This window comes from Myxine glutinosa, chromosome 3, assembly GCF_964187855.1.
Source record: "Myxine glutinosa chromosome 3, kmMyxGlut1.1, whole genome shotgun sequence".
NCBI classification, from domain to species: domain Eukaryota; kingdom Metazoa; phylum Chordata; class Myxini; order Myxiniformes; family Myxinidae; genus Myxine; species Myxine glutinosa.
Window position 1 is genome coordinate 24,234,503 of NC_136263.1, and position 24,697 is coordinate 24,259,199.

General features: G+C 45.1%; 1 protein-coding gene across 2 annotated transcripts in view; it reads left to right on the forward strand.

Annotated features, from left to right (window-relative positions):
* Window positions 1–24,697, forward strand: part of LOC137423744 (uncharacterized) — a 200,832-nt gene that overhangs the window by 138,443 nt on the left and 37,692 nt on the right. For both annotated transcript variants that reach the window (XM_068111209.2, XM_078773776.1), the window contains 4 exons: window positions 13,105–13,216; window positions 13,494–14,072; window positions 16,393–16,570; window positions 23,143–23,261. In XM_068111209.2, the coding sequence (XP_067967310.2) occupies window positions 13,105–13,216; window positions 13,494–14,072; window positions 16,393–16,570; window positions 23,143–23,261 (988 nt within the window). The remainder of the gene's footprint in view (window positions 1–13,104; window positions 13,217–13,493; window positions 14,073–16,392; window positions 16,571–23,142; window positions 23,262–24,697) is intronic.

Genomic DNA, 24,697 nt, shown 5'->3' on the forward strand with positions numbered 1-24,697 from the left:
ATTCTAGTTTTCACCATACTCCTTCAACTTTCTCCTTCTTCCTCTGATCCACTTTCTCTGATGGCACCTCAACAAAGGACTTCTGCGACCAACTGGGATTGACACATTCTGTCAATTTCCCGACCCGAATCTCAGTCAACGGAGCATCTTCTCTTCTCGACTTGGTTATGACAAACTTCCCTGCAAATGTCTGCTCCTCTTCTTCTGCTCCAATCAGTTCATCTGATCATATGCTTGTTAAAGTGGACAGCTCTCTGGCCATTTTCAGAAAGCCTCCTCAACGTCGACGAATCTGGCATTTCACTCAGGCCGACTGGCATGGTCTTCAAGCAGCCATCAATCATCTGGACTGGTCTCCCATCTCCACTGCCTCTGACATCAACTCATCCTGGGAATTCTTCCAAAGTAAACTGCGCTCTCTCATGCACAGATTTATCCCATCTTGTCTTCAGTTGTCATACCCTTCCTCCTGTACATGGTAAACAGAATTTTGTGGTGACGCAGTTGCCCTAAAACAACTTGCCTTTGCCTCCTGGAAGGCAAATCCAACGGAAGGCAATCTCATTTCCTTTCACAAAGCCCGGAACAAGTGTGTGTTTACCCACAGGAGAGCCAGGAAACACGATCTCTCTACTCTCAAGACTGAACTCAAACCTGTCTCACTCTTCAAAATCCTGGTGTTGTCTGGTCAAATCTGTTTCTGGTGTGTGTTCCCCCTCCATCCCCTCCCTTACCTCAAATGGCTACACGGCTGACTCTGCACATGAAAAAGCTGAATGCTTCAACTCTGTTTGCCTCAAAATCTTGTGTGCTGAACCCATCTCTCTCACCATACCCACCATACCCAGTCGTACCCAGCTGCTCCTGGACTCTGTGTCCTCCTCTCCTGACAAGGTGAAGAAGTTTCTCGAAAACCTCGACTCTGTTTCTGCAACTGGACCAGACGGCATCAGCCCATGGATCCAAAATCCTGCTCTGCCGCTCTTTCACACCCTGTCTCTATTCTCTTCACCCTCTCCTTTGCTCAAGGTCATCTGCCATTAGCGTGGAAATCGGCCAACATTACCGCTTTACACAAAAAGGTGCAAAAACAGATCATTGCATCCACAGACCAATCAGCCTGCTCCCAATTATCAGCAAAGTCATGGAATCCATCATTGCTTTGGGTATCAAATCCTTCCTCTTCTCCAATGGCTTGATCTCTGATCATCTATTTGGTTTCAGACCAGGTCACTCTACTCTGGACATGCTGTTTCTGCTGTCTCAACAATGGATGGAGGTCCTCAATGCTAAACAGGAAATCAGAAGTGTCTCCCTTGACATATCACGTGCCTTCGATACGGTCTGGCACCCTGCTCTGCTCACCAAACTCTTCTCCTATGGTATCTATGAAAATCTCCACACATGGCTTGTGGACTTCCTCTCTGGTCGTAGTCAACGTGTGGCCCTGAATGGATTTCTCTCATCTCCCCTTCCTGTTCAGGCTGGAGTTCCCCAAGGCAGTGTTCTGGGCCCTGTACTTTTTCTGGTCTTCATTAATGATCTCTTCGACTATCTGGAAACCCTCTCTCCCTCTTCACTGATGACTCCATTCTCTGCCGCTCCTGACCTCATCCCTCAGATCGGCAGTCTACAGCCTCCTAACTCTGCAGACCTTGCCAAAATCAGACTGCTCAAACAAGTGGAACATGTCTTTCAATCCTGACAAATCTCACATTCTTACTATGTCTCTCCAAAAAGACTGACTGGACAACCCTCCCATCTACTTTCTCAACGATCCTCTCCAAGACGTTCTGTCACTCAAGCTTTTGGGTCTCACTATCTGCCATGATCTTTCATGGGAAAACCACATTTCCAAGCTGGCCTCCAAAGCCAGTCGCCGACTGGGCATCCTCCATCGTGCGACGTCCTTCCTCGACACACCTGAGCTTCTCACCACATACAAGGCTTTCATCAGCAGCTCAATGGAATATTGTTCTCCCCTCTGGGCTGCTGCTCCTGCCTCACACCGATCTCAGCTGCACGCTGTTGAAACCAAAGCTTTCAGAATAATTGGAATCTCCCGCGATTAAGCTGATTGTGAGGGCCTTTCACTCGCTCACCGCAGGCAGGGTGGTGGACTTTGTCTTCTGCCGACTCCTCTCTGGCCTAGCTCCCCCAGGTCTGTCTGTGCTCTGTCCCCCAAATATTCCTTCAGGTCGCACAAGATCTGCCAGCATCCCTTTTCTGGTGAAACTGCCAAAATTCAGACTCTCTGCTCACCTTCACTCTTTCAAATCCGCTTTTCTCCTGCCTCTGGAACAAACTCCCTCACTCTCTTCAATACCACTCCTTCCTCCCGGTCTTCAAAACAGCTGTTCACCACCATCTGTTATCTTCCTCCATCCAAAACTTTGATCTTTTATGCCCCCGTTAATTCACCCCAGATCCACTTTTTTGAAATACCAACTTTTTTCGTGGAAGTCCTAGCAGTGTCGATGCTTTTTTATATATATATATATATGTATATATATATAACCTCTCCCCCCCCCCCCCTTCCTCCCTTCCTTCCGATGCCTCCTCCCCCCCCAAGCCCTCTCCCTCCCACAGATCTCCCGATGTCCTACTGTTGTACGTGTGTGCTTCCCTCTCCCCATTTTGTCTCCTGCTCCCTTTATTATTTTTTTTTATGTGTCCGTTTTTTTTTTGGGGGAATAATGTTAGGTCTTACACGAGCCTCGATCTTGTATACAAAAAGAAAAGCAAAGATTAACTGATTCGATTTTGGGGTCATGATGTCAAAGGTGTCAGAGGTTATTACGTTAGGTTAAAAAAAAAAAATCCTGTTCCTGTGATAACATGTGAACCAGTGATGGGATTTTGACCAAAGTTGGTACAAGTATGTGTTATGATGATTTTTATTTTTTGTCCGAAAAAAAATCATTTGCGTTTTTATTGGTATTCTAGCCGAAAGCACCCGGCGTTGCCCGGGTTCTTTTTGAATGAATTTACTGCTATTATTCAGCTTTTACCCGCGGCCGTAGAAGATCGACTACAATAATTCAGCTTAGCTTTTAATTGCGAAATGGGCCCAGCCCGGCCGAAGCGGCCTCGCCACCTAGCTTATAACCTTCCCGGAACCCGTCCTGACATTTTAGGTTCTTTTTGAATGAATTTACTACTATAATTCAGCTTTTACTCACGGCCGTAGAAGATTGACTTCTATAATTCAACTCAGCTTTTAATTGTGAAATGGGCCCAGCCCGGCCGAAGCGGCCTCACCACCTAGCCTATAACCTTCCCGGGGCCCGTCTCGACATTTTTTGTTTTAGAGGTTACCTCCTATCTTTCACCGTTCAGGAGATTAGCGCGTGCAGACAAACAAACAAACAAACATGAAAAATCGGTCAGAGACCGAGGACTTGCCAGAATGTACTTTTTTATCGGCCATGTTGGACATATATGGCGGCCGAACCACGTGTCCGATGACGTCATCATTATTTGTTTTCTAAACTAATTTATTCCGAGATTATGCTCAAGAAATTTCATCTTGATCGGATGAAGTTTTGTATTTGTCGAATTATGACGTCATAATGGAGGCACCTATGACATCATCATTAACATACTTTATCTCCCATGGAGAGTTCTTTACAATGAGCCATGTCTCATTTTTTTCTATTCAGCACTTTCGGAGATATGGAGGTGGAAAGTTTTTCGGTTTTTCCAAGATGGTGGCCGAACCACGTGACCAATGACGTCATAATTTTTTTTTTCTCCACCAGTTTATGCCGACACGGCACTCAAGAAATTGCATCTTGATTGGATGAAGTTTTGTACTTGTTGAATTATCAAATTATGACGTCATAATGGAGGCCTTGGGCCGAGAGTAAAAAAATTGGGCACAGTCTATTCCAGGGCAAGACAAATATGTGTGTAAAGTTTGGCGATTCTATGTGCAACGATGTAGACGTCATGCTGCGCACAGACAGACAGACAGGCAGACAGACCAACCGATCAACATGCTTGTATACAGACTATATATATGTGGAATATATATTTTTTCTTGACTTGGGTTTACTTTATAACTCAGTATATCAATCTGGTGAGGTTCTTTTACACTTTGGTGATTTATTTGTTAAAAGAACCATGTCACTGATTGTCTGTCGCAGCAAGAAGTCAACAACAGGATTATATCACAGGTGGCGTGACAAAATGTACGGACAGGTGCATTTGATGATTGGCTTCACAGTCGGGTATACAAGGGTTGTTGCGTTCTGTATTAGTGGAAAACAACTGCAGCACGTCTCCAAAAGTTATTGCCGCTTCCTCTGGAAATGGTCCGTCAACTCGACAATGCTGTTTGTCATAGAGTGGTGGCTTTACGAAATTACGGCATGAAACAGCGTGCTATTGCTCGGCAGTATGGCATCACTCAAGGTCAGGTGTCAAAGATCCTGAAACGAAATGCTCAGAGGGGTGTCCCGACTCCAATACCGAGGCCAGGACGTCCCCGCAGAACCACAAGGAGGGATGATCGCCAGCTGCACTGGTTAGTCCGCAATGGCCGTACCAAGTCAGCTAATCGGCTTAGGGCTGAGTGGCAGCAACTGACAAATGTGCCTGTATCCAGAAGGCTAATCAACCAACGACTGGTTCAAGCAGGCTATCATGCCAGGCGTCCCCTGAGAAAGCCACGCCTGACCAGACAACACCGCTAGCGCCGATTGCAGTGGGCCAGAGAGCACCGTCAATGGCAGCCAGGACATTGGAATCACGTGATCTTCAGTGACGAGTCTAGATTTCTGGTCTATCGTCAAGATGGCCACGTCCGAGTGCGCAGACAAGTGCATGAAGCCTACAACAAAGATTGTATAGTGCCAAGAGTCCAAGCTGGAGTTGGTGGGGTGACCGTTTGGGCTGCTTTTCATGCAGTGGGCAAAACTGTCCTTGTTGTTCTGAATGGAAACCTGAACCAGTTCAAGTACAGGGCCATTCTGGAAGAAACATTGCTTCCATTTGCTCGTGCAGCCTTTCAAGGAAACTTTGTCTTCAAAGATGACAATGCACGGCCTCACCGTGCTCGCATGATCCAACACTTTCTTGCTGACCGTGGTGTGGACTATATGGAGTGGCCTGCCATGTCCCCGGATATGAATCCGATAGAGAACTTTTGGGCAGAACTAACGCGTCAAGTCGACCACTTGGACCAGCAGCCGACCTCTGTGCGTGAATTGCAGCAGGCTATTGTCACTGCATGGCAAGCGATTCCTGTCCAAACCTTGGCAAACCTCGTGAACAGCATTCCTCAACGTGTACGTGCTCTCCTGAATGCTCGTGGGGGTTACACGAAGTACTGAAGTGTAATTTTACTGTCCGTAATCCCAGTCGTAATTTAACTTTTGTTTTTGTTAAAAAAAATTTTTTGGCTAATGTGCAAAATAGAGATACTTCTGGAAAACATACAGAAGTTTAACACAGTACTGTCCATGAATTGAGTTCGATATCAGTTTACATCACTTTCAAGGATCAATGTATTTGTTTCGAAATGTCAAATGTGGTTTTTGTTTCTTTTAAAGGTCACATTAACAAAATCTCGAATAATTTCAACATAATTCCAATGAACTTTTGGTTCGAAGACATCTTGAAAAGTAAGTTCACCCCCACAAAAAAAATATTCCATATTAAATGCCAAGTCTGTGTGTATATATATATCTATATATATCTATATCTATATATATATATATATATATATATATATATATATATATATATATATATATATATATATAGATATATAGATATATAGATATAGATATAGATATAGATATATATATAGATATATATATAGATATATATATAGATTAGATTAGATATATATATATAGATATATATATAGATTAGATATATATATAGATATATATATAGATATATATATAGATATATATATAGATATAGATATAGATATAGATATAGATATATATATATATATATACTTCATAGCACAGCATATTTGATGATTGCACGCACAGCACATATATATACTGAAACGCAAAAGAAACTTACCACCTTTGAAACCTTTAAATATCAACAATAACACTGCGTGTAGTAAATGTGTGAACTTATTTGTGGACAATAGTGTCCTCAGTCAGACAAACGGTCACGGATGGTCACTTGAACCTTCAATGGTCACTTCATAGCACAGCTGTTGAACAGCCGTTTTGACTGTCAGTGATTAGCCAAGGGGTACGGGATGATTTTAATGAGCTGCACGTGATGTCTTGATATTGGCTTTAAAAAGGCCAGTGCAAAATGGGCATTTTGACCGAAACATTTGACCATTTTGACCAACTTCAAAAAGGCCGAAAACGCAAAAGAAACATCACTTGTTTGAAATGTAATAAAATTATAACAGTTCAAAATAAAACAAACCAACAATTGCTAATTGAAACATTGGCATTTTATTGATGACACGTCAAGTTTTTGACCAAGATACACCATCTCATCAGTTTGTTCTACAGTACAGAACAGCACAGGGTGCAATGTCAGTCCCCTTTCAATCGCGTGTGTGGCCACCATTGTTTTGGATACAGGCAGTGCATCGTCGGCGTATACTGCCTACCAGTCTTTGGATGGATTGCTGCTGGATTCTGTCCCACTCAGTCCTCAATGTCTGAAGCAGCTCTGCCCGTGTCCTGGCCCTGCCAACTACGCGTCTCCCAAGCTCATCCCACAGGTGCTCTATGGGATTCAGGTCAGGGGAGAGCGCAGGCCACTGCATGGTGTTGATGTTCTCGCCTTGGAGAAATGCAGTGGTAAAGCGAGCAGCATGGGGACGAGCGTTGTCATGCTGAAAGGTTCTCAGTTCTGGGTGGTCTCGCAGGAATGGCAGCAGATGAGGTCGCAGGATGTTATCCACATACCGCTGGGCATTAAGATTCCCATCCACAACCACCAGTGGCGTCCTGTACCGGCCTGATATGGCGGCCCACACCATCACACTTGGGCCACCCCACCTGTTGGCTTGACGCACGCAACAATCGGCATATCGCTCGCCAGTTCTTCTCCAGACACGCTCACGCCCATCAGGACTGTCCACGCAGAACCTTGACTCATCGCTGAAAGCGACCTCGTTCCACTGCGGCAAGGTCCACCGCTGATGCTGCTGGCACCATCTCTGTCGGTTGCGGCGATGGGCAGCCGTCATCACGGGGCCTCTGTATGGTCTTCTGGCAGTCAGACCATAGTCATGCAGTCGTCTTCGTGCAGTATCATTGGAGATCCGTGGGTTTGCACGCCCCGGAGTTTCTGCCGCAGTGTGGGATGCTGGACGGAATCGATCCCGCAGGTGACTTCGGACCATCTGCCTGTCCTGCCTTGCAGTGGTGACTCTTGGCCTCCCTGATCGAGGTCTGTCATCTGCAGAGTTGTGGAGGGTGTCTGTCCACCAGGGCCGATATCGTTAGGTGTGAACAGCCAAGGCGACGTGCCACCTCACGGTAGCTCAGTCCGCCTTGCAGCATGCCCAGGGCACGCTGCCGTTGATCCCTTGACAATCGTGGCATGTTGATTGAAATGCCCATTTTGCGCTGGCCTTTTTAAAGCCAATATCAAGACATCACGTGCAGCTCATTAAAATCATCCCGTACCCCTTGGCTAATCACTGACAGTCAAAAAGGCTGTTCAACAGCTGTGCTATGAAGTGACCATTGAAGGTTCAAGTGACCATCCGTGACCGTTTTGTCTGACAGTGAGGACACTATTGTCCACAAATAAGTTCACACATTTACTACACGCAGTGTTATTGTTGATATTTAAAGGTTTCAAAGGTGGTAAGTTTCTTTTGCGTTTCAGTATATATACACAAAGAATTAAGTTAAGCACCCCTACACAACGAATTAAGGTAAGCACCCCCTAATATATATTCTTTGTGTATATGTATACATTGGCATATATTCTAAGGTATGTGAGATCAAATAATGATTGGTATGACATTAGCAATTATCCATTGATGAAATTGAGTGATCAAAGTGAAAAAAAGTGATTGGTTGAGTCAGTGATCCGATCATGTGGGTCCTACACACGTTATTGACGCAAAGATCGCTAGAGGTCTTCTCAGAACAATGACTGTACGTTAGAAAACATAAACGTCATCCACACTGTCCGTGATGGACCTATAGCTCCATACTTAAATTGAGGTGAAAATATGCCTAAAATTCCCAAAAAATTTCACCTTAAATTATTCAGAATAAAATATTGAAAACGGCATGATTGTTATGTTTTTATGTGACCATAATATCACTTCTCCAGAAAATATAGCAATATCATGGGTATATTACACTGTTTTGACGACAACAAACTTGTAATGTGCGAGGTTGTAAAAAAACGGGGGGGGGGTGCTTAACTTAATTCTTTGTATATATATATATATATATATATATATATATATATATATATATATATATATATATATATATATATATAGATATAGATATAGATATAGATATATAGAAATATATATATACACACACACACACACACACACACACACACACACACACACACACACACACACACACACACACACACACACGTACACGTACACGTACACGTACACGTACACATATACGTACACACATATACGTACACACATATACGTACACACATATACGTACACACATATACGTACACACATATACGTACACACATATACGTACACACATATACGTACACACATATACGTACACACATATACATACACATATATACATACACATATATATATACACATATATATATATACACATATATATATATATACACATATATATATACACATATATATATACACAACGGATCTCAGAGACGGCACTCCGCTTACCGAGGGGGGTTTAATCCCCTTGCCTTTTAAGCTGGCCGTCCGAGTCCTGGAACTATCCCGCCACTTCCGGTCAGCGCTGAATAGGGTAGTAGGCCAATTATTCCTATGACCTAATTACCAGCGCCTCCGGTAAGCAAGGAAATGAGCCCCGCCCGAGCCGCGGCTGTAATGGACACGCCTAGCGAAGCGAGCCACGACTCAGGCCGTTAACAAAAGACTAACCCGATTTATAAAGCAGTTGGCCGAATCGTGCCACAGGTACTCAATTGGAGACGGGACGAAAGCGATCAGCTTAAAAGGCGAGGGGATTAAACTCCCCTCGGTAAGGGGAGTGCCGTCTCTGAGATCCGTAACAATTGGTGTCGAGGAGTTGGGATTTGAGGCCCGAACCAAATTTTAAAAACGTCTGAAAATTTGGTCGAAATTACAAGGGGCCGAAATTTTGTTTACCACCCAAATTGAAATCGTGCCATGGATGATCAAGGTGATCGGGTGCCGGTAGGGGAGAATGAGGAGTTCGAGGCAATCCAGGACCCCAGGGAGGAATTGGAGGAGGAGAGCAATGAGGGTGCGGTAGCGGGGGTTGCAGGCGCACAAGATGGCGGCGCCTCGCACGAGGTTACAGGAGCACAAAATGGCGCCTCGCACATGGTGGCGGGGGCCACGCCCGCTGCGCAAATGGGGGTGGGCGACATGCAAGTCCTCATGGAGCAATTTATGACGCAAATACAGCCGTCCATCAAACTGGAGGGGGACAGAGCCATGCGGGAGAGAAATGAGATGGAAGCCAAATCGGGGAATTGAGAAATGAGATGGGGAACCAAATTGGAGGATTGGAAGATAGAATGGGGGAGCGATTAGACAGCAAATTGGAGCAATTAGACAATAAATTTGAGGGGTTAGACAATAAATTTGAGGGGTTAGACAACACATTTGAGGGGTTAGACAGCAAATTGGAGCGAATAGGTAAATTTGGGGACAGAATGGGTGAGAGCATACAAAGATGTGGGGAGAGCATGGATCGCATGTTGAGCGGGAAAGGCACACGGGTACGCGACGAGGTAACGCGAGTCGAGGAGCGCGGGTTGAGCAAGGCGGAGCAGAGCGCGGTTAAAATGACCGGGATAGAAATCGTGACCTGGGGTATGGAGAAGCTGACGACCGCTGAGGTAGAAGAGAAAATTTTAATAAAGCCAGCGGTCGTCGAAGATAAAGAAATCGACGAATTAATTATAGTGGAAATTGGGATTGGAGAGACGGACTTGGTAGAGCAACAGCGGGAGGAAAAGATGGAAAATGTGCAAAGTCCGTCCTCACATCACGATGCTGTGCTTAATAACCCCAATAAAGATTTGCAGGTGGTGTTGGAGCGAAGAAGAAGACGCGCCCAGGTGAGTCGTGCTGTATATTGTGCGGGGAGATTTTGCAGGAGGATGTTTGGCGCAAAAAGAATTTTCGCGCGCTTGGGGTCGCGACGGCACCCGGGCGTTGGTGGAGGGTCCCTTGTGAGTGGGGTGAGTGCAAATGGCACGCTTGTGAGGAAAAAGTGTGCGTCGAAGAGTGAGTGTGTTACAAAGTGTGGGAGTGAAACAGAGTGCGAGCGAGAATGCATGTCGGAGTGTATGTGTGATGAGAGTGATACGGAGAGTGAGATGGATGAGGAGCGGGTGCGAGAATGCACACTTGGAATGGTTGAGCGTGTGCGAGGAGGCACACCTGAGTTGGTGGTGGAGCGCGTGATGGGGAGTGTTACAGGGGATGTAACGGAAGAGTGCACGCCCTTGGTGGTTACGGAGTACGTAACGGGGGAGAGTGCACGTGAGAAGTGTGCGAACGACGAGTGTGCGCCAATGTGTGTTATGGAGTGTGTGGACAGCGAGTGGTGTGTAACAGAGAGTGCGGTGGTAGAATGCGTGGGATGTACGAGAGGCGCTGAGACACCTGGATGTGTGAGTGTAAAAGGGGTCGCGTATGCGAGTAAAGTATCCACGTTGACTGGGTTGACTGGTTATCCTCTCGACCGACGTTTAGTCGACGCGAGCCCTCGGTCCGTGCCGGGCTTTGGGTACTACTTTGTTGTACTACTATATATATGTTGTACAACAAAGTAGTTGTACTACTTTGGGTACTACTATATATATATATTGTTGCGGTTTTGAGAACCCCTCACTTGTAAATACTTGTAAATAATAACTTGTAAATATCCCATCATTTAACTAGAATCCGGGCACTCGGTAGAGCGCATACCTTCGCCGCAGCTACTGTTCTGTACTTGGCATGGGAGTGTATGCGATGTGAAACTTTATGTGAAATGCGATCGATTTTTAAAAATCAGAATTTGAGCAAATCTGTTTCATTCGTCTGTTAATATGCCTCCCCGATTGACAAATCTGCAATTTGAATTTCATTTGAGGTTGAAATGATTGCGGGAGATCGCGTTATAGTGATGACGTCTTGGATGGACATCCTCTTCTTCAGTCGCGCATAACTTTGAGTGAAATACGATCGAGTTAAAAATAGTCAGAATTTGAGCAAATCTGTTTCATTCGTTTGTTAATATGCCTCATCTCTTGACAAATCTGCAATTATAATTTTTTTTGAGGTTGAAATGATCGCGGGAGATCGCGTTATAGTGATGACGTCCTGGATGGACATCTTCTTCTTCAGTCGCTCATAACTTTGAGTGAAATACGATCGAGTTAAAAATAGTCAGAATTTGAGCAAATCTGTTTCCCAAAATCTAATCAAATGTGTCCCGTATAATAACCAATCATCCCACCAAATTTCATGCAATTCGGTTGAATACTTTTTGAGTTATGCGATTAACATACACACACACAGACATACAAATAAATACACAGCGATCAAAACATAACCTTCCGCTTTTGCGAAGGTAATAAGGTCGCACCCATAGTTAGTCCATAAGCAACACGTAGGACACCATCGGACTTTCAGTTACCTCCTTAGTCTGTGTTTAGTTAAGGCTGTGTTCCCAATAGTTGAATCTGCGTTGCATTAATCAAATGCATTGAGCCGTCATCGCTGCCTTAAGTGCTCGCCCCGGCCACCATTACGCACGCGGTCAAGCTTGGAGAAGAAGGGGGCGGAGCGCCAAGAACGAGGCGTAGCCCTGTCAACGTTCCGCTAAGGGCGGAGCCGGTGAGCCCTCGCTTATCCAATCAGGGCTGAGGTGAGCTCACCGGCGGGCGTGGTTTGAGAGTGCGCGGCTTGATTTCTAAGCGGACTATATAAGCGCAAGCGCGGCGCCTTTTCACAGAGAGGAGAGAGGGGGAGAGAGAGAGACTGCGGACTGCGCGAGGAGACCGATTGGTAACGGAACGGAGCGAAAGAAAGCGCTATCACGGAACTGCGCGAGGGTACCCTCTGATACGAACATTGAGAGAGAGAGAGAGAGAGAGTTGGCACACATATTACGTGCGCCGCATCCCAGTCGCCCGATATATCTATAAGGTCCGGTCGCACACCAACGACACGCAAAGCTGCCTGCCATTCTTCGCCCCGGAGCCTGGAATCATCTGCTTGGACCTTCTCCTCCTACCACTACCATCCCGTGTGAGTCTGTCTGTTTGTCCTGGGGTTGTAAGTAAGACTTTATAGTCAAGCTTGCCCTGTGTCCTTTTGCTCTTCTTCTGTATATTACTTTCGTTTCCTCTTCGGTTTGTTAATAAATGTACCTTGTTCTTTCTTGGTTTTTCCCTAATCCGATCGCCTCCGTCTTTTCTTCCAATTGAGTACCTGTGGCACGATTTCGGCACCGCTCTAATCGGGTGTAGTATTTGTTAACGGCCCGAGTCGCGGCTCGCTTCGCTCGGCGTATCCATTAACGCTGCGGCTCGGGTGGGAGTTGTCTCCTCGCTTTATGGTCGGGGTAGTACGTAGGTATTTTGGACTTCATTGACCAATCACCCTAGCTGATTCCGACCGGAAGTGACGTCATAGCTTCCAGGATTGGGGGACGGCCAGCTTAAAAGACAAGGGGATTAACCCCCTCTTGATAAGGGGAGCGCCGACCCCCGAATCGGCAACAATATATATATATATTACTTGGTTGGTGGATAATTGACAATTTTGAAGATACTTTTGAAAGTTGATGCTCCCATGTTTGAGTTGAGGTGCCTTTTTGATTGCTCTTTTCTTGCAAGTTCAGGGGCCATTTGATCTTCCTCATGCATTCTGTTGTTAATATTTGTCTTTTTTTTGGTTGGTTTTTTTGTGATATTTTTCAGGTGTGCGGAAAGATGGGGTGTGGAGAGTTCAGCTGTATCATTTCGCTCCCGATGGAGAATCGTCATTTTTAAACTCGGATTTTATGGCCGAGTCCCAGAAGCGGAAAGCAAGGTGGAGTTACTCAGTTGGGGTTAAATCAATTTGTCTGTTGTTTACTTTCCAAGGACTGAATTGAACTCTGTTTACCCAAGACCATGGGAGGATAAGGTGATCGGACTTTGGTATGCTTGCATCAATTAGATCAACTGGCAACGCCACTTGGTGATGGGTTTGGTGTTCCTCCTCCTTTGGTTGTTGGTGTCTTCAATTAAAATCAGCTTTGGTATCAGTCATTTATATGGGCCATGCTGCATGGTTGTGATTTTAATTATTTGTTTTCTTGTCCCAGGTTTGCAAAGTCACCGGTGATGTTGGAATCGGGGAAAATGGTTGGTCCATCCCAAGCAAACATCACAATCATGAAGAGAATCTCTCCAGACTCGACGGATTATAATGAGGATGTAAAAGATTTAGACGATGCAAAGGACAGTACTCTGCTTGCGGATGGAGGTACCTTCTCGAGCAGTTTGTACCAGGCAAATGAAAATGTTTATCCGTGTGGACCTGGATGCGCAAGATCAGAGGACCAGCCATTACTCATCATAAGGAAAAAAGATGGGTTTAACAAGCCTCTTCCAGAAGTTTCTGAAAATGTCAGTCCACCTCCTTTGTTGCTAAAAAACACTTTAGAGACAGCCGAGGAAGAGGAAACGGTGATTGCAGTCTTTCAGAAAAAATCTGAAACACAGTCCCTGGAAACTCAGATTAAGTTGATAACATCACTCTCCAAAAGCTACGTTGGACCATCAAGTGAAGCTCGAGGCACACATCAGTCTGGTTCCTGGCACCGTGTGCGTGTAAGCCATGTGGAGTCGCCAAGCCACTTTTGTGTACAGACAGAAACTTGGTGTGATGGAGCTCTGGAGAGGTGACTTTGGGAGGAATGGGATGACTAGGGTTGATTAAAAAAAAAAAAAAAAACCTGATGGCAAATATTTCATTTATTTTCTCATAACGTTAGTTTTTTGGTTTTGGTATTGGCAATAATCAATTTATTCACTAACTCTAATTGGGAAGAATTCACCACCCGACCTCTCTGAGGTTGCTATTTACCTCCACTACTATTTTGTCTGATGTCTGTCTTCCTTGCACTGCTGTCTCCCTCGCCGTGCTGTCTCCCTCGCCGTGCTGTCTCCCTCGCCGTGCTGTCTCCCTCGCCGTGCTGTCTCCCTCGCCGTGCTGTCTCCCTCGCCGTGCTGTCTCCCTCGCCGTGCTGTCTCCCTCGCCGTGCTGTCTCCCTCGCCGTGCTGTCTCCCTCGCCGTGCTGTCTCCCTCGCCCTGCTGTCTCCCTCGCCCTGCTGTCTCCCTCGCCCTGCTGTCTCCCTCGCCCTGCTGTCTCCCTCGCCCTGCTGTCTCCCTCGCCCTGCTGTCTCCCTCGCCCTGCTGTCTCCCTCGCCCTGCTGTCTCCCTCGCCCTGCTGTCTCCCTCGCCCTGCTGTCTCCCTCGCCCTGCTGTCTCCCTCGCCGTTCCTTTGAGTCGGCCGTCTTCCTGGCTCGCTCCCTTGGCCGTCTCCCTGGCTCCCTCCCTCGGCCGTCTCCCTGGCTCCCTCCCTCGGCCGTCTCCCTGGCTCCCTCCCTCTGCCGTCTCCCTGGCTCCCTCCCTCTGCCGTCTCCCTGGCTCCCTCCCTCGGCCGTCTTCCTCGCTCCCTCCCTCCGCCGTCTCCCTCGCTCCCTCCCTCCGCCGTCTCCCTCGCTCCCTCCGCCGTCTCCCTCGCTCCCTCCCCCCGCCGTCTTCCTCGCTCCCTCCCTCCGCCGTCTTCCTCGCTCCCTCCCTCCGCCGTCTTCCTCGCTCCCTCCCTCCGCCGTCTTCCTCGCTCCCTCCCTCCGCCGTCTTCCTCGCTCCCTCCCTCCGCCGTCTTCCTCGCTCCCTCCCTCCGCCGTCTTCCTCGCTCCCTCCCTCCGCCGTCTTCCTCGCTCCCTCCCTCCGCCGTCTTCCTCGCTCCCTCCCTCCGCCGTCTTCCTCGCTCCCTCCCTCCGCCGTCTTCCTCGCTCCCTCCCTCCGCCGTCTTCCTCGCTCCCTCCCTCCGCCGTCTTCCTCGCTCCCTCCCTCCGCCGTCTTCCTCGCTCCCTCCCTCCGCCGTCTTCCTCGCTCCCTCCCTCCGCCGTCTTCCTCGCTCCCTCCCTCCGCCGTCTCCCTCGCTCCCTCCCTCCGCCGTCTTCCTCGCTCCCTCCCTCCGCCGTCTTCCTCGCTCCCTCCCTCCGCCGTCTTCCTCGCTCCCTCCCTCCGCCGTCTTCCTCGCTCCCTCCCTCCGCCGTCTTCCTCGCTCCCTCCCTCCGCCGTCTTCCTCGCTCCCTCCCTCCGCCGTCTTCCTCGCTCCCTCCCTCCGCCATCTTCCTGCCACCCTCACTCCGCTGCTTTGAGCTCTGGCTGGATAGGATTTTCAGTCTATTGTCCACCACCACCACCACATTGTATCTCCAATTTTTACTGTTGGCTTTTACCATACCCACTGAGACTTGATTCTTAGCCTTCTCATACAATTCCTCTTCTTGTGCTGTATCATTCACTGCTTTCCCCTTGCTCCATTCTCATTCTCTTTATTAAATAATCAATCCCTGTCGTTGTGCTATTCTCTGAGCCTCAATACCAGTATATTACCAAAATATCAAATCACCTTATTCTGTCAACCCAGTCCTCTTCTTCCCTCCACTTCATTTGTGCTGGCATCTAACCACCATTTCATGTTTCCCCTTCCCCTCTTCAATGTAATGGTAATCTTTTCGAATTTTATTGTTGTTTATTTGTACGTGTTCGGGATAGCTTTGACGTGAACCTTTTTCGATATTTTTCTTTTAATCATTTTTTATGTGGTTATTCTTAGTTTATATGTACTTCTGTTTGCATTATTCTTAACACCAAATTTTCATTGCCAATGCTCCATTCTCTATCCTTTATTGGTTTCTTTCTTTGAAAGAGACTTATTATTTTGCTATTCTTTCTTTTTTAATCTCCTATTTACCAGAACTTTGAGTATTCTCTTTACGAAATATGTTTTGAACATAGTGGAAACACGAGTACAGCATGAAATGTCCCATTATGTATATGACCATGTGATTTTGAGGCTTGAGGTGGATGTGGTTGTGAACACCTTTTTAAATGTATTCCTCTGAATACCTTTAAGATTTCAAAAATTCTCCATTCCATATTTCAGCCAAAACTTGTTTGTGTGTGTGCACCTGCATGTGTAGAATGCAGAAAACTCTGAGATCAGACACTGAAGCTCAGTCAACCAAGGACGACAATCCTGATACACTGCCAGGCTCACTTCCTTATATGGAGGGTTTGCTGTATTCTGCTCTCAGTTTTCAACAGAATGCATGGGTTAGAGTCCAAGTAAAACATGTAAACGACGATGGAAAAATAAAGGTAATTCTTGTTCATTGAATGCAAATGTATTGTCTGTGTTAGTGTCTTTATACAAGTATTTGGCCATCTTGGTGGGTTAGGAGATTGTTTTCTTTGTGAAATTAATCTTCTTCCTCTGATTTTACTTTGAGATCACAATCGGGTGTGATCGGGAACACCTGCTGTGTCACTCGACAAAGGAAAATTGTTAATTATTGTTTGTTGTAATTGCATGCCCATTCCTTCAGGTCACTCATTTAGTACTTTAATATTTGGTATGGACGTTTGATATTAGGCGTCTACAGTTGTGGCCAAAAATATTGCCACCCTTGCACTTTTTTCAAATAATTTACAATTTTCTCTAAAAATAAGTTGAAATTGACAAAAGTATTTGTTCTGCACAAATCAATATTTCACTGTTAATATTACAGAACTTTTGTTTTTGATTCAGAACTTGATAGATCATTTTAATTCAGAAATTATAAAGAAACGGCCTTGACAAAATTATTGACACCCAGGACTTAATATTTGGTAGCATACACAGCCTTTGGACAAAATAACTGCAGTCACACGCTTCATACAGCCATGAATGAGCTTCCTCCACTTCTCTACTGGCAATTTGGCCCACTATTCTTGTGCAAACTGCTCCAGTTCTCCCAGATTTGAAGGGTGTGCCTTCTTCCAACTGCTGTTTTCAGATCTCCCCACAGTTGTTCAATGGGATTTAGATCTGGACTCATTGCTGGCCACTTCAGAACAGTCAAGTTTTTTGTCTTGAACCATTCCTGGGTGATTTTTGTAGTGTGTTTGGGTCATTGTCCTTTTGCAAGACCCATGACCTTTGACGGAGACCCAGCTTTCTGACATGGGTTGAACATTGCTCTCCAAAAAGCCTTGGTAATCTCCTGATTTCATGATGCCATGCACACATTCAAGGCACCCAGTGCTTGAGGCAGCACAGCAACCCCAAAACATCACTGAACCTCCTCCATGTTTGACTTTAGGGAACGTGTTATTTTCTTTGAAGGCTTCATTTTGTTTTCTGTAAACATAGAGATGATGTGGTTTACCAAAAAGCTCTAATTTGGTCTCATCTGTCCACAGGATGTTCTCCGAGAAGGATTTTGGATTGTTTAGGTGTTTTTTGGCAAACTCCAGTCGGGCTTTCTTATGTCTCTCTCAGCAGTAGGGTCCTTCTGGGTCTCCTCCCACAGAACCCCCTTTCATTGATTTGGCGACGGATGGTGTGTGTTGAAACTGTCGTACCTTGTGTCTGAAGGTCAGCTTGAATCTATTTGGCAGTTGATCGAGGTGCTTTCTCCACCATTTGAACAATCCTTTGCTGCAATCTTCGATCATGTTTTCACTTGGTTTCAAGTCCAGGGAGGTTGGCCACAGTGCCATGGGCCTTAAACTTCCTGATAACATTGCGTGCGGTAGACACAGAAACATCAAGGTCTCTGGAGATGGACTTGTGGCCTTGAGATTGTCCATGCTTGGCTAAAATCTTGTGTCTGACTTCCTCAGACAATTCTCTAGTTTTCTTTATTTACTCCATGCTCATTGCAGTACACACAGTGACACAAAACAGCAGAATGACTCCTTTTCTCGATTCAAACTGGTTGAAAGTGATATTGTATTTATATATATATATATATATATATATATATATATATATATATATATATATATATATATATATATATATATATATACACATACATATATATATACAGACTTGGCATTTAATATGGAATATTTTTTTTTCCTTGACTTCGGTTTACTTTCTGAACTCAGTATATCAATCTGGTGAGTTTCTTTTACCCTTCGGTGATGTCTTTGTTGAAAGAACCATGTCACTGATTGTCTTTCGCAGCAAGAAGTCAATAACAGGATTATATCACAGGTGGGGTGACAAAATGTAAGGACAGGTACATTTGACGATTGGCTTCACAATCGGGTATATAAGGGTTGTTGCGTTCTGTATTAGTGGAAAACAACTGCTGCACGTCTACAAAAGCTATTGCCGCTCCCTCTGGAGATGGTCCGTCAACTTGACAATGCTGTTTGTTATGGAGTGGTGGCTTTACGAAATTCTGGCATGAAACAGCGTGCTATTGCTCGGCAGTATGGCATCACTCAAGGTCAGGTGTCAAAGATCCTGAAACAAAATGCTCAAAGGGGTGTCCCTACTTCAATACCGAGGCCAAGACGTCCACGCAGAACCACAAGGAGAGATGATCGCTAGCTGCACCGGTTAGTCTGCAATGGCCGTACCAAGTCAGCTAATTGGCTTAGGGCTGAGTGGCAGCAACTGACAAATGTGCCTGTAACCAGAAGGCTAGTCAACCAACGACTGGTTCAAGCAAGCTGTCGTGCCAGGCATCCCCTGAGAAAGCCACGCATGACCAGACAACACAGCCAGCGCCGATTGCAGTGGGGGCAGAGAGCACCGTCAATGGCAGCCAGAACACTGGAATCACGTGACCTTCAGTGACGAGTCTAGATTTCTGGTCTATCATCAAGATGGCCGTGTCCGAGTGTGCAGACAAGTGCATGAAGCCCACAACGAAGATTGTATAGTGCCAAGAGTCCAAGCTGGAGGTGGTGGGGTGACCGTTTGGGCTGCTTTTCATGCAGGGGGCAAAACTGACCTGGTTGTTCTGAATGGAAACCTGAACCAGTTCAAGTACAGGGTCATTCTGGAAGAAACATTGCTTCCATTTGCTCGTGCAGCCTTTCGAGGAAACTTTGTCTTCCAAGATGACAATGCACGGCCTCATCGTGCTCGCATGATCCAACACTTTCTTGCTGACCGTGGTGTAGAGCATATGGAGTGGCCTGCCATGTCCCCGGATATGAATCCGATAGAGAACTTGTGGGCAGAAATAACGCGTCAAATCGACAACTTGGACCAGCAGCCTACCTCTGTGCGTGAATTGCAGCAGGCTATTGTCACTGCATGGCAAGCAATTCCTGTCCAAACCTTGGCAAATCTCGTGAACAGCATGCCTCGACGTGTACGTGCTCTCCTGAATGCTCGTGGGGATTACACGAAGTACTGAACTGTAATTTTATTGTCCGTAATCCCAGTCATAATTTAGCTTTTGTTTTTGTTGAAAATATTTTTGGCTAATGTGCAAAATAAAGAGATACTTCTGGAAAACGTACAGAAGTTTAACACAGTACTGCCCATGAATTGAGTTCGATATCAGTTTACATCACTTTCAAGGATCAATTTATTTGTTTCGAAATGTCAAATGTGGTTTTTGTTTCTTTTAAAGGTCACATTAACAAAATCTAGAATAATTTCAACATAATTCCAATGAACTTTTGGTTCTAAGTCATCTTGAAAAGTAAGTTCACCCCCACGAAAAAAATATTCCATATTAAATGCCAAGTCTGTATATATATATATATATATATATATATATATATATATATATATATATATATATATATATATATATATATATATATATATATATATATATACACACATATATACATATATACATATACATATTAAAAAATAAATAAAAAAATAAAAATTATATGGTGATATCCACTTATTCCCCAAAATGAACTGTGAGCTTCAGGGGAAGACATTTTGCATCTGCTGAAGAGGTTAACCTTCACTACCTCCACTGCCCAAGGCATTTAAATAAGAAAGCTTCTGTGCTGTGATCAGAAACTTTTTTGACCCTGTATGACAGAGAGAAGTCTCATCCTTCGGCGGGATGGAGTTGGGAAAACCCAACAAATGCATGTCGAGCGGTGCGCCATAACTCCGAGTACCATTTGTGTGACCCTTGGCCTTACCAAAGCTGCTGCCATCTCGCTCCCATCAAAGTCGTCGTATTTGATGCAGCCCTCTGTCCTTTCCATCCCATACAAGAGGGAGGAGCCAACGCACAAGAGGGACCCTGTGGGAGGAGACCCAGAAGGAGCCCCCCCCCCCCCTCCCACCATTTTGTCATCGAAAAAAACAGGGCTGTGCAAATCGCCACCAAAGTTTGCATGCGTTGGCAATACTCAGGATTGGGTCATGGGCACAAAGAAAATCCCCCGCCCCTTTGAAGGGGGAGAGAAGGGGAGTGGAGACGACTTATGATTTTCGCCTGAACACAAGCCACAGTGCAAGTGGCTTGCTGACCCCTGCTGCACACTGGGGGGGAGGGTGGGGGTTATTAGCCAAGGCAGAAAATATATTTGCCCCATTATTCCTCTGTCCCCCGTCCAGGCAGGTGTCTGGTAATGCCAGTGGGCTGACAGAACTTGTGATGAGACCCATATAGAAAGCTTAATTAAGAGCATCAGCAAGGTCAAAGTGTAAAGTACAGTCACGTGAAAAAGTAAGTACACCCCATGTAAAGTTTTGACTTTTTCAAAATATTTCAACATACAGCTATTTGATCTTCATTTCAACAATATTGACAGATAAAGGTGATATAATATAACAAATATCATGAAACATTTACATTTTGTAGTCCATTGTATAATTTAAATAAACATAAATGCAAATTTCGCATGTGGAAAAAGTAAGTACACCCTTGGCTCTAATAGGTGGTATTGCCCCCTTTGGCAGAAACAACCTCAAGTAGGCATTTCTCATAACTGTCTACCAGTCTCTGACATCGACTGGGAGAAATTTTTGCCCACTCCTCCATGCAGAATTCTTTCAGCTGTGCGATGTTTGAGGGGTTTCTTGCATGCACAGCTCGTTTCAAATCCCCCCACAACATCTCGATGGGATTTAGATCCGGGCTTTGACTTGGCCATTCCAGAACCCTCCATTTCTTTCTTTTCAGCCATTCCTTGGTGGATTTACTGGTATGTTTAGGGTCATTGTCATGTTGCAAGGTCCACCTTCGGTTGAGCTTCAACTTTCCAACAGATGGCCTCACATTATCCTCAAGCACCCTCTGGTACAATGAAGAATTCAAAGTGGATTATATGATGGTGAGCTGCCCAGGCCCTGATGCAGCAAAGCTGCCCCAAACCATAATATTTCCACCACCATGCTTTAGAGTTGGTATCAGGTTCTTGTGGTCAAATGCTGTCTTTGGTTTTCGCCAAACATGTCTTCTGGTACTGTGGCCAAATAGCTCTACCTTTGACTCATCTGTCCAGAGCACATTGTTCCAGAAGTGCTGGTCTTTGCCTCGGTGTTCATTGGCAAACTTTAGTCTTGCCCTGATGTTCTTTCTGGACAGCAAAGGCTTCCTCCTGGCACAGCTCCCATGTAGATCAAATTTGTGCAGCCTCTTTCTAATGGTAGACTCGTGCACTTTGACATCAACAGTGGCAAGAGCTACCTGTTGGTCCCGTGATGACATTCTGGGGTTCTTAGAGACATTTCAGCATCTTGCGGTCTGCTCTCGGGCTGAACTTGCTGGGGCGGCCTGGCCTGAACAAGTTGGCAGTTGTTTGGAATCTTCTCCACTTGTAGATGATCTTCCGGACAGTCGAATGATTGATTTCAAATTGTTTGGAGATCTTTTTAAATCCCTTCCCAGACTCGTAGGCATCTATAACCTTCTTTCTGAAGGCCTCAGAGAGCTCTTTTGATCTCGGCATGGTGATGCCGCACATTTTTTTATTTTTATTTTTTTTTTGTATACAGAGTCGAGGCTCGTGAAAGAGCTAACATTTATCAAACAAACAAGCAAACAAAGTATATAAAAAGGGGAGCGGTCGACAAGATTGGGAGAGAAGGGGAGGAAGCACACAAACACATTTGAGAGCAGGGACATCGGGAGATGTGTGGGAGGGAGAGGGCCTTGGGGGAGGGAGGCAGGATAGGTATAAAACGCAAGGACACCAAGGACGTCCAGGAAAGAAGTCGGCATCTCAAAAAAGTGGATTTGGGGTGAAATTAGCGGGGGTAGAAAAGATCAAAGTTTTGGATTGGGGAAGATAAGAGATGGTGGTGAACAGCCGTTTTAAAGACCTGGAGGGAGGAGTGGGATTGAAGAGAGTGAGGGAGTTTGTTCCAGAGGCGGGAGAAAAGAGGAATGAAGGAGTGAAGGTGAGCAGAGTCTTGATTTTGGCAGTAGGCATTTCGCCTGAGTTCAACAACAACAACTTTCGACTTCAACAACAAAGAGCAAACCAAACTAAATGTCTGAGGTTTAAATAAGACAGGTTCCTCCAAGATCCTCTCTGACGATGTTCTATTCATTTGCACCTGAGCTGGTGCACCTGATTCTAATTTTAGGTATTTGAAATAGTGATAAATGTAGGGGTGTACTTACTTTTTCCACATGCAAAATTTGCATTTATGTTTATTTAAATTATACAATGGACTACAAAATGTAAATGTTTCATGATATTTGTTATATTATATCACCTTTATCTATCAATATTGATGAAATGAAGATCAAATAGCTGTATGTTGAAATATGTTGAAAAAGTCAAAACTTTACATGGGTTGTACTTTCTTTTTCACGTGACTGTACATCTTTTTATTTTTATTTTTTGTGAATCGACATTTATCTCCAATGTGGAACCTCTGCTTTTTTGCAAGGAGTGTGAATACTTTTGTTTTAACATGATATGTTTACATTCCATGTTTTCTGTTTTGTACATAGGTGCTTCTCCTGGACTGGGGTGCAACTGAAATGATGAACCGTTCCCAACTGCGGCATCTGCCGAAACATTACTACGCTATCTCGCCAATCGCACTGCACTGCTTCATCACTGACCTGCAGTATTGTTTTTTTTTTTTGTTTTTTTACTAATTCTTTGCTTTATTTTGTAGATTGAGAGATGTAATTTGTAGAGCAGTGCCATCTTGGTAAATTCAGTCTTTGTCTGCTTAGAACTGCCAGACATACTTGATTACTTGATGGGGGAACCCCCGATATATTCCCAAACAGCATAGATGGTTGCCATGTAATTTTTCTCTTCCAAATGTTTGTTAATACCAAGATTCAATGAATAATTTGGCATGCTGGTTCCATCATTTCTGATGCTTTGCTGTGCCATTGATTTTGTGGCCCTGTATGTTGGAGCAGGAATTTATTTGGTCAGCATATGGTGGCCTACTCTTTTAAAAAGGTGGGATGGGATCTTTAAAGGCCACCAATGGATGCTGGCATATAGGATAACCAAATTAATGTCTCCTCTGAAGTACAGCATACAGATGGAAATCTGTGTCCATGAAGCAACAGAGTGATAGTTTATTATCGTGTCGGGGAAGAAATCCAGACTATAGATATTCTCGTGTTCACAGTCGATTAACACCGACCCGTGAACGGATGGACCGAAACAGGCTTTAACTCCGATGCGTTCCGAATTATGGCGAGTATTATGCTCGCGTGCGAAGACTGAGGTGAATCACGAGGACCTTGCAGCTTTTATAACCAAACAGGTTCATTCCCGAAACGCAATCGGAGAAAATGAAATCAACAATAACTATACACAATGAGGCAAACAAGGAGGTAAAATAAATCCTATAAAATGTAAGGCTCCTCTCAAGTCACAAGCACAGACTGGGTGAGGGACACAACCGGGTGACAGTGGTAATACAGCCCCCATAAACGTAACAGCTTCTCCCCACTCCCACCCTGGAACCACAGCTCCTGCAAGATTCAATGCAGGGGCAACAGCTCCAGCCATATCACTTTGACACTCACCTAATTAACCTCAATAGAATAAATCAGGGGGGGCTGTGGGAAGCAGGCTGTAGCTAACTTACCTATTCTCCTTACCGTATTACCCCCTAAGTTGCAACCAACAATTCAAAAATGTACAATTCTATGTACAAAATTCTTCTCCCTCTTGTATCCTTGCTCCGATGTCCTGGGGCAGGGAGAGTATGGCTCTAAAAACAAATATGCAGGCCGACCGTATCGACAATTTTACTTAACCAAAGTACAACCTCATTTACCTCACCACGTCCCCCAGTGGATGTCACCTGCTCCAGCTGTCAGCTGAGCCCAAATACCAAATTTCAAAATACTTATCCAATTTGACGGGCTATCTGTTAGCTCCGACACAATCCTTGACCTCATATACAAAAAAGAAAGAAAGAAAAAAAAGTCAGCTTCACTTCGTTTCCAACAGTGGTTACTGGTTAACACACCTTTATTAACCTTCATATGATAAATTTAATATTCCATTTGTCCATTGGTGCCGACCGAC